Raw genomic sequence first — 10823 nt, 5'->3', positions numbered from 1 at the left:
TTGTTGCCACTGTGTAGTGTTCTCCTGGTTCTGCTCAGTTTACTTAGCCTTAGTTCATCCAAATCCAAGCTTTTCTGAGATCATCCTGTTCATCATTTCTTACAGAACAATATTACATAGCATTCATTTACCATAACTTACTCAGCTATTCCCCAACTGATGGGCAGCCACTTAAGTTTCCCCTTCTTGGCCACCACAAAAAGGGCTGCTACAAACATTTTTGCACATGTGGGCCTTTTTCCCTCTTTTATGATCGCCTTGGGATGCAAGCCCAATAGTAAAGGCCTAAGTATCATAAAAGAATATAACACTGAAAAGTGATCAAACTCTAATTATAACTAACCTCTGTCCTGGAGGATTGATAAGGAGTTAAAGATATATATATATATATATTAAGTCAAAGGTAGTTTTCTTAAATTATTTCTCTGTTATAAGGAACGGTTCATGAAAGGGAGAAGAAAAGTTATGGTAAAAATAATGTGAAGTACAAAAGGCAGAACTGTAAAAATTTTATTTTTAAATAATGAGGTTTTGTGTCAAGGAATAGCCTGACATCATTTGAAGTACTGCACAGCTAGCAGAGTCAGACCTCCATGCTACTTCCTGTCCATGCACATACCATGTTGCCTTTATTCCAGCTATCACTCCCATCTCCCCACCTCCCATCCTTGGACTCCACTCTGAGGACACTGAGCTCCTATAAGTGAGCTTTCACCTTGTCCTAGCTGAAATCAGGTTTTTAAGTAACATCCTTCAGGGCAGGAGTAATTTTGTTTAGTTTTGTATTCTTAGTGCTCGGCACAGGACCTGGTATCATAGTGAGTGCTTTATAATGCTTGAAGCGGTCTAAATGAGATCTTGTATTCCTTGTACCTTTAAGTCAACTGAGTGAAGATCAATTTCACAAAGTCTCTTATCCATTATAGATATTTTCTCTGAATATTTCATCTGGCTCAGCTAATCTTTTCACAAAGCGTTTTAGAGACTGAGGTGTTGAAGCTAAATGTAAAACCAAATGGTTTCATTGTCTTTGATGATTAATCAATCAACAGGCATTTGTTAAGTGCCTACTATATGTCAAGTACTATGCTGGTCGCTGGGAATGCAAAATGAAATGGTTCCTTTCCTCAAGGAGATTATATTCTAGTTTATACATACATACAGTATAAGAATATGGAAAGTCACTAAAAAGTATTAGGAGGAGGGGAGGCACTAGTACCTGGGACCATTGGGACCCTCATATAGGAGATTGCTATAAAAATGTTGACCAATCTATTCTATCACCTTTTCTCCTCACTCTAATTTAATATATAAATTTTCTGAGTATGAATATGAAATTTTCTGAGTCCCATTGTCAAACTTTCTATTAACTCACTGCTATTTTACAATCATCATACTGCTCTCAACTGTGCTTCTAACCAACTTCAATTATGCTCACATATCCAGTATGGGGACTGGACTTAACTGGTGATTTCACTTATTCAGGGAACTCCAAAATGAGGAAATTCCCTTAATAAATGCAGGACATTAATCTGCAACTTGTAATTTTTTAAGAATTAACTAGAAAACCCTGACAAGTTAAGTGACTTAACCAGTATGGGTTAAAAGGCAAGATTTGAATACAGGTCTCCAAGGCCAACTCTTAACCAGTCCATCATGCTGTATTCTAAATTGGTATTGTTCTTGGCTGTCACTTTCCACTAAATGTTAACGCGTATGTGCTGGCTTTCTTTTTATTAAATTTAGCATAGTGCCTGGCACACAGTAGGTACTTAATAAATGTTGATTGGCTTAGCTTGGCTATGAGGTTTCCTAGCCTAATAGCCTTCTCTTTTTGGCTTTTCACTGATTAAATTTTCACCAAAAATTGTTATTATTCTTTTTTTCTACTTCCCACTTTTGAATATCGATGCCTTCTTTGAATAGACTTGCTTTAATTGTACATAACATCTTTTCACATTTACCTTTCTTTTAATGCCCCACAGGTTTTGTCCTTGTCTGATCTGAGTGCACATGAACAGCTGATTCTAATGTGACTTCCATGTGAATATCATGGTCAAAGAATTCATCACTTACTAGGCAACCTATTTTTGCTGAGCTTTTCTGAATCCACCTGGGATTTTTCCTGGGTTGCATTCTGTCTCCAAGAATATACTTGAAGCTTTATAGTTTGCTAGAACCCACCAGAGTTTATAACATGGCATAGTATCACTAGCAGGATCTTTGAGAAATCAGCATCATCTGGTTTCCTTATTACTTCATTAAGACCCTGGAATATGATGCTGTGATGACTCTACAAAAAACAAAGCTAAATACAGAGAACACTAGGAATGGGTAGAATGTTCAAATAATATAGATTTCGACTGATGAAAAGGTGAAAGTGTGGAAACATTAATATTTTGGGCTACTGTTTCAGAAAGAGATATGGTCTGATTTGAAATTGCTTTGGAGACTTTTGGGAAAAGTATCCCAAGTCTTAACCTTTTAGTTACAAAATAATCCAATTTAAGGGGGTTTTTGCTTATTAGTTGCAATTTTTCAATCATAATCATGATGCCATATTTAGTCACAGTTAATAAGAAATGAAAGGAAGGATAGATTTCAACCACCCAAATCTTTATCAAGTATAAAAAATAACTTCATTTAATAATATAAGGAATCTGTGGTTTTGAAAACTGATAAGAAGCAAATTGGACTCAAAACAAAATAAACACAAAATAAACATGTTATTCATGCTATTCATTTTTATAAAGTGCAGACTTAGTTTTCACTTGGTTCCTCTTAGTAAACATCTTCTCAATTTAAAGACCAAAATGAAAAACAAAGAAATGTTTGATTAAGAGCCTTCCAACACTCAGAAGAAGAAAGTGAAAGAAGCTTTTAACTAAGTTCTTTACTGAGTCATCTTCTTAGCAAGAATTCTTACAATGTCAGTGCTATGTTAAGAAAAGGTATACATGTGACCACATTAAACAAAATAACTGGCACATGTGGTTTGAACATTCATACTAACGTGGAAATTTAAAAAAAAAAATTCCTATTAAATAATTATAGTACATGAACAAGGATAGTTGCTTTGCCATATAACCAAACTACCAATAATGAAATTCTTAAAATGGTTCCTGAAGTTTTGGCTCTAGCAAAGAGGTGATTCTCACACTCCTTTTTGACTATAAAAATTATTTCTGACACACAGACATCTATGTATTTTATAGAGATAATATCTTCCTCCATCCCTCAGGTGTATTTCTAGTACAACGTTACTTGAAGTATATTGATGGCTTTAGGAGGCCAGAAGCTTAATTCTGTTAATAGTATAAATATGAACTATTAAAGTTGTCTACTCCTAAGTATAAAATCTCTGCAAACCCAAAATTACAGGCAAAATGTTCAAAGGCCAAAAAAACAAACTGTTTTATACAAGAAAGTGCTCCTGCAGTGTCTTTTTAAATGATCTTTGAGACAATTCTGCAGAAAATTCTGTTGTCTGGCTCAGAAAATAGAGTTCCTCATGAGGAATTCAAGTTCTTCGTAGAAGATTACAAAGCAAAATTTCAGGCTGCTTACTGAAAATAAACCATTACTATTATTATGGCTATGTAATGAGATAAACTGGACTGGTTTTTATAGTACTAAATTGAAGGCTTTCTGGTTTTCTGTAACTCTGAAAAGCATCTGTTAATTTTGTTCTTATGCTAGGATCCAAGTTGGTTTTTGTAATATTATTTGTGGTAGTGTTACATCATTTTGCTCAACTCCACTGACTTTATAAAACTGTGAGAAATGAGAAAATGAGAAATGTTTCCAGAAGTGCAAGACCTTTCCAGAGGTCTTAAAAATCAAATATCAAAACTTTCAAATAATTCATTAAAAATATAACTTTTCTTTTTCTACTTTTAGAATCTGACATTAGTGGATCACAATAGTAAAGAAGAGCTTCATACTGACCACCTGCTATACAATCTATCATGAAATCAGATTTTAAGCATTTGTTCAGCAGCTGCAAGATGACACAGAAAATTTTCCGTAGCTGGTGGAAATCGTTTTTGTTTCAACGTCTCAAAGCTGAGCTTTGGTTTCTCCCCATCATCAGAAACTTCTGCGAATGATGCCAGATTGGTCAAGATTTCTCTTGTTTTAAGTGAAATATCCTTTAATAGAGGAAAAGAAATGTGTATGTTAGAATTGGGGAAAAAAAAAAAAAACCCGAGACCCAAATTCTTTACACCAAAGTTAATATCTAGGAGGTAACTTTGGAGGATAGCAGTTTGTGTATATAGTTGGGGGGGAAGGGGCACTTCAGTGCGGGTGTGTATATGCCTGTATCCATGCATATGCTCTTGAGGTGTGTATATAGACATGTATCTATGTGTAAGCATGTGCTTGTGTGTGTACTTGGGTGTATGTTTATGAATGTGTATGGGTGTTTCAGGGGAGATACACAAGTGTATATGTGATTGGAGTTTGTATGTGGGTTCATGTGTGTACCTGGGGTGTGAGTACATGTATGTATGTAATTAAATATATTTCTAGTGACCTATTGACTTGTGATTAGCACTGAATGGAATAAGGAGGTTTTCTCTTTAGACTATAGACCACCTTGAGACTCTATTGGTCAAATTCTAGGTCCTGTGACATGAGCAACTCCATCAGTATGTATTAAAAACATCCAGTGGGCTAGATTGCTGTGCTGTGTGCTGGGAATACAAAGGCAAATATAATGAAATGGTTCCTGCCCTGTAGGGAGTTTATACTCTTGAGGGAATATACAACATGTACACAGACAAGTAAATACATGGTAAGTAACCTGAAAAAAATAATTTGGGGACACATTAAGTATGGTGCAAAGAATGCTAGCGTGTAGAGCCAGAAAAAACTACCCTCAGTTCCTACTAAATACAGGAAGTCAGTTAAGTAAGACACAATGTCTTTTGGTCTCCTCTCCTAGAAAATGGGAACAATCAGTTCTGCTTTCTTTCTTCTTCCCCTTCGACTTCTTCTAACTGAATTATAAAGTAATCAACCAATCAGGAGGATGGGGAGGTAAGAAGTAGGCAAGAAAGAAAAGAATTGCAGGTAACTTAGATACTCATTAATGGTTGACTATTTAGGCATATCTTATGTAACATTACCTTGATCATTACTTTGCAATAATATTATTAATATATAACAATCAACTCCTATTATAATATTTTGAAGCATCACTTTTAACAGTCCCGGGTTAACTGCCCAGTAAGCAATGTTATCTATGGAATTAGTCCTCTTTAATGATAATGTGCTCAGTGTCATATTTACAACATACAAATTAATAACATTTAAAAAATAGATAATATTGTTTCAAGATGCTTTAATTGTATTTCTCCCTCACAAAACTCCCTTTCTGAACTTCCTTTTTTAAAAATTTTGAAGAAATAAAATAAGCATTTCCATAACAAAGTGGAATAGAAAAAAAGGTTTGCATCTGAAACTGTAGATAATTATGTACCACTTGCTATCCCTCTTAAATATACAATAAAGTTATCATGTAACTTTCTTTTCTTTTTTTTCTCTACTCCCCCCACAAAGGTATCTGTCTACCTTTAGATGTGACTTGATCATTTAGATTGATTTGATCACCCAAAGTTGTTTTCAAAATAATATTACTGTATATAATATTCTCTTGGTTCTACTCACTTCACTCTTCATTATTTTATGCAAGTCTTTCCAAGTTTTTCTAAAATCACTACATTCAAGATTTCTTTTATTAGAGTAACATTCCAACACAAATATATACTACAGTTTGTTTAGCCATTCCCCAGTTGATTGACATCTTCACAATTTCTAGTCCTGAACATCCTTATTCCTGTGGAAGGCAACATTTCATAATCACCCAAAGTCTAAACTATTAAATCTTATGCCCCACTTACTACACATATTCAAGCTTACTAAATTAATAAGCTGAGGCTCTTTGCTTTTTCCAGCACAGCATATCTCTTCCTTGTGTCCCTTTCTCTAGTCACAAAGTTGCTGCCCTGGTACATGTTTCTTTTGCTTCACACCTGCTCTACTTCCCTTAGATCTCTCCCCAATCTCACCCATCCTCTTTACAAATGCCAAAACATTCTTGAAGCACAGTGCTGACCTAGGTAGTCCTCTCCTCAATGAGCTCCAGTGGCTTCCAATTATCTTCAGCATCAACTATTGAATTTTCATTTGCCTTCTGAAGTACTTCACTTCTTGATCCCTTCTGAGAAGTCCAGACTTCTTGCTCTTGCTATGCACATGCTCTACAAATCAGGCACATAGGCTTTCTTGCTGTTCCTTGAATGCAACACTTCTCCCAGTCCCATGTCTGTCCCTCATACCTGGGATGTTCTCTTTCATCTCTACCTTCTGGCTTCCTTCCGGACTCTGGTCAAATCCTAGCTATTGTAAGAAGCCTTTTGCAGGCTCCTCTCTCTCACCTTTGCAAGAGCCTTTCCTCTACAATTGTATTCCACTTCCACTATCTATCTTATATGGACAATTACTGCATGTTGTTTCCCCAATAGAATGTGAATGCCTTGAAGACAGAGACCATATTTTTTTGCTATTGTCTGTATCTTCAATACTTAGCACAGTACTTAGTACATAGCATTAGAGAATCAACTAAAAAACTATGAAAAATAATTCACAACTTTAGCAAAGTTGCAGGATGCAAAATAAATTCACATAAATTATCAGCATTTTTATATATCACCAACAAAGTGCAGCAGCAAGATATACAAACAGAAATTCCATTGAAAATAACTCTATATAATATAAAATATTTGGGAGTCTACCTACCAAGGCAAAGTTAGGAACTATATGAACACAACACAATGGCTGTTCCAAACTTCTTGGTTTTTCTCTTCTCAAACAACATCCATCCCTTCCCCCAACCCTCTCATCTGAGGTACATTTTTCATTCTTAGGTGGGTTTAAAAAAAAAAAAGGCAAGTACTGCATTTTTCTCCACTTCTCACCACCTCACAATCTCTAGCATCACTCCTTACTATTTCATCCTTTATTCCAGGCCACACAATCTCCTCCATCCTCAAAGATTCCCATTGGATCCCCCCATCCATGCTATCCTCCTATATATGCATCCTCTACCTCTTACCTTCTTGGTCAAGTTTACAAGAAGAACATCTACCTGCAGTGCCTCTGCTTCCTCTCCTAAACCCCTCTCCAGCACAGCTTCCAACGTCATCATTTCTCTGAAATGACTTCTTCCAAATTACCAATGATCTTTGAAAACCTCAAAACTAATAGCTTTTTCTCAACTATTATCCTCCTTTATACTCTTTAGCATTTGACATAAATTACTTTCTCTTCCCTGATATTCTAATTACTCTTTCCTAATTCTCTTTCTAGTTGTTTCACCATCTCTTCTCCTCCTCCTTTTCTTCTTCATCGCCTAGTACATCAGATGCACTTTTAAAATGTTTGCGGGGAAAAAAATGTTTGAAGTTTGACTGATTTAGAGAATCAAAGAATTACCTTGATTACTTGGCTGTCTGACTTTTCCGGATCCTCTGCAGACTGAACAATTAGCTGACCAATTTCTTTGTGTAATTTCCCCATTGTCATGGCTTCTGTGATATACCAAGAATATTTATGTCAGGTAGAGATTTTGAAATTTGTAGAAGATTCCTTAACTATTTGACAGAAGGGAAATAATTATTCCTTATGTTTACTAACACAACAAGTAGTTAAGGAAATTTTCAAAATACAAACAGCCACAAAGACTTTTTCTATGACAGAAAAATAATACCATGCTAGGAATTAAGGCATGTGCTACACATCAAAATTAAAGGAAAACAAAATACAAATCCAGTTGTTCTTTTAAAATGTTTTTGCTACAAATCCTGGAAATATATGAACACAATGAAAACAAAAGGCAGATTTAAACAACTGAAGAAATATTAATTGCTCACGAGTAGGCTGAGCCAAAATAATAAAAAAAGACAATTCTGACAGTTTATTTATTTATTTAGTGCCATACCAATCAAGTGATCAAAAAAGTATTTTATAGACCTAGAAAAAATAATTTTAAAAAATCACCTGGAAGAACAAAACGTCAAAAATATCAAGAGAATCAATGAAAAAAATGCAAAAGGAAGCCAGTCTATCAGTATATCAAGATTTTAAAGTATATTAAAAAATAAATAAAACAAAATAATTTTTAAAAGAAAATGGTAATCATGAAAACAATTGGCACTAAGAAATAGAGTGGTGAATCAGTGGAATAGATTAGGTATACGATGACCACAGTAATCTAATATTTGGTAAAACCAAAGATCTAAGTTTGAGAGGACAAAAACTCACTCTTTGACAAAAATTTGCTTGGAAAACTGGAAAGTAGTTTGGCAGAAACTAGGTAGAGACTGTTATCTCACACTCCACACCAAGTTCAAAATAAATAAAGGGTGATAAAAAAAATTAGGGAAGCATGGAAAAATTTATCTGTCAAATCTGTGGATAAGATGAGAATTTATGACCAAACAAAAGAAAGAATTATAGGACATAAACAGGATAATTTTAAATACATGAAATTTAAAAGATTTTATACAAACAAAATCAATGCAGCCAAAATTAGAAGAAAAACAAGTGTATAAAAAAAATTATATTAAGTTCTCTGAGAAAAATCTTAATTTCTCAACTACTTGATGAACTGAGCCAAAAACATAAAAACAACAGCCATTCCTCTTATAATGAATTGATGCAAAGTGAACCAGGAAGAGCACTGTACACAGAAAGAACAAAACTGAAAGGAAGAAACTGTGAAAGACGTGGCTATTCTGATCAAGACAGTAGTAATTCAAAACAATTCCAAAGGATTCATGATGAAAACTGCTATCCAGAGAAAAGAACAACTCTATTGAATAAAGACTGAAGCACATTTTTTAACTTTCTGTGTGTTTGTGTGTATGTGTATATCTTTTGTGACACAGCTAATATAGAAATGTTTTGCATGACTTCAATTGTATAATCAAAGAAAAATGTGCTTATTGTCAGGAAAAAAGCCCCTTCTATTTCTGCTTTTTAATATAAAACCAAGCTAAGGCTCTCAAATACTACTATGACATGGAGTATGGCTTTAAAACAATGAGACATTGTCTTTATGCTCCTTATGGAATTAATCTTATTAGTTTATAAGCATAATTTAGGCTGTTAAAATTTGTTTTCCTGGGAGCGCAGTGGATAAAGCACCAGCCCTGAAGTCAGGAGGACCTGAGTTCAAGTCTGGTCTCAGTTATTTAACACCTCCTCACTGTGTGACCCTGGGCAAGTCACCTAATCCCAATTGCCTCGTCTAGCTAGCTAGCTAAATAAGTAAATAAGTCTTCCTGTAATTTCAGAAAGGCCTGGAGAGACTTACATGAACTGATGCTGAGTGAAATGAGCAGGACCAGGAGATCATTATATACTTCAACAACAATACTATATGATGACCAGTTCTGATGGACCAGGCCATCCTCAGCAACGAGATCAACCAAATCATTTCTAATGGAGCAGTAATGAACTGAACTAGCTATGCCCAGAAAAAGAACTCTGGGAGATGACTAAAAACCATTACATTGAATTCCCAATCCCTATATTTATGCACACCTGCATTTTTGATTTCCTTCACAAGCTAATTGTACAATATTTCAGAGTCTGATTCTTTTTCTACAGCAAAATAAGGTTTTGGTCAGGTATACTTATTGTGTATCTAATTTATATTTTAATATGTTTGGCATCTACTGGTCATCCTGCCATCTAGGGGAGGGGGTGGGGGATGGGGTAAGAGGTGAAAAATTGGAACAAGAGGTTTGGCAATTGTTAATGCTGTAAAGTTACCCATGTATATATCCTGTAAATAAAAGGCTATTAAATTAAAAAAAAAAAAAAGTCTTCCTGGCAAAAGTATTATGAAAGACACTTATCTTCTCAGCCCTGCAAAGGTCAAGGCACAAAAGCTCCCTAAAAACAGGAGATAACAATCAACAGGGAACTTGTTCAATTATATATATTTTTGCCTTCTAACTATGAAACATTAGTATTTCACTCCAGATGCAGTTATAACAAACTTCTATTCTGTTGGCTCTGACTGGGATATCATATCTGTAGAACCAAATAATTCCAAGTAAATGGGCCAGTCCTAAATGTTATACATCAGCAACTCAAGTGATCCCAAGTGTCTTTCTGACTTTCAATTAGTCATTTTCCAGGAAGAAATGACTTAAAAGATTGTGGTTCTCAGGCCCAAAAGCTGCCAGAGTAAAACTGCCACCAACCAAAACCTTTATTTTATTAGATATTTCTACTTAAAGCTCATGTAACTAGAAAATCTGAAGAGCTTGACTTTATCATTCTAAGGGAAGTCTGCTTGAATAAACACATATTGGGTACCATCAGCATCATGTTACTTACTAACTAGGCTAAATTACTGAAGAAAAAATATGGACATGTAACCAATTGTTATACTAAGAATACACAGAGCTTGTCTTCCAGATGTCTCCCACTACATGTGCTTTATTAGCATCCTTAAACTCTGGGATTTACCATGTCCAATGAGAGAAGGCTGGTTCTTCTCCATCCTGTCATCAAGTTGATTGCTTCTAGGAGGCATACAAAGAAGGGGAACTTAGGTGAGCTTAAGCCTGTGTCTCTAGCTACTTTGTGTTTCTTTTCCTAATCACAGGCAGTTCTTGAGATGGTCATGTTTCAGCTTTCAGACAACCTTGTGAATTTAAATGGCCTAGTGATTTTTGGGTCATTAGTAGTTATCAACTGTGCTTTGGAAGAAGTCCCTGGTAACTATCATAGCACTCTTAGGA

At 35.0% G+C, this 10823-nt stretch overlaps 1 protein-coding gene across 1 annotated transcript in view; it reads right to left on the bottom strand.

Annotated features, from left to right (window-relative positions):
* Positions 1-2130: 2130 nt before the first annotated feature.
* Positions 2131-10823, bottom strand: part of DENND10 (DENN domain containing 10) — a 31636-nt gene continuing 22943 nt past the window's right edge. The window contains exons 8-9 of the mRNA XM_031955942.1: positions 7501-7595; positions 2131-4151 (exon numbers count right to left, since the gene is read on the bottom strand). Coding sequence (XP_031811802.1) covers positions 3975-4151; positions 7501-7595 — 272 coding nt within the window. The 3' untranslated portion in view covers positions 2131-3974. The remainder of the gene's footprint in view (positions 4152-7500; positions 7596-10823) is intronic.

The sequence above is a fragment of the Sarcophilus harrisii genome, chromosome 2 (genome assembly GCF_902635505.1).
Source record: "Sarcophilus harrisii chromosome 2, mSarHar1.11, whole genome shotgun sequence".
Lineage (NCBI taxonomy): Eukaryota > Metazoa > Chordata > Mammalia > Dasyuromorphia > Dasyuridae > Sarcophilus > Sarcophilus harrisii.
This window is presented reverse-complemented; position numbering and strand designations above follow the sequence as displayed.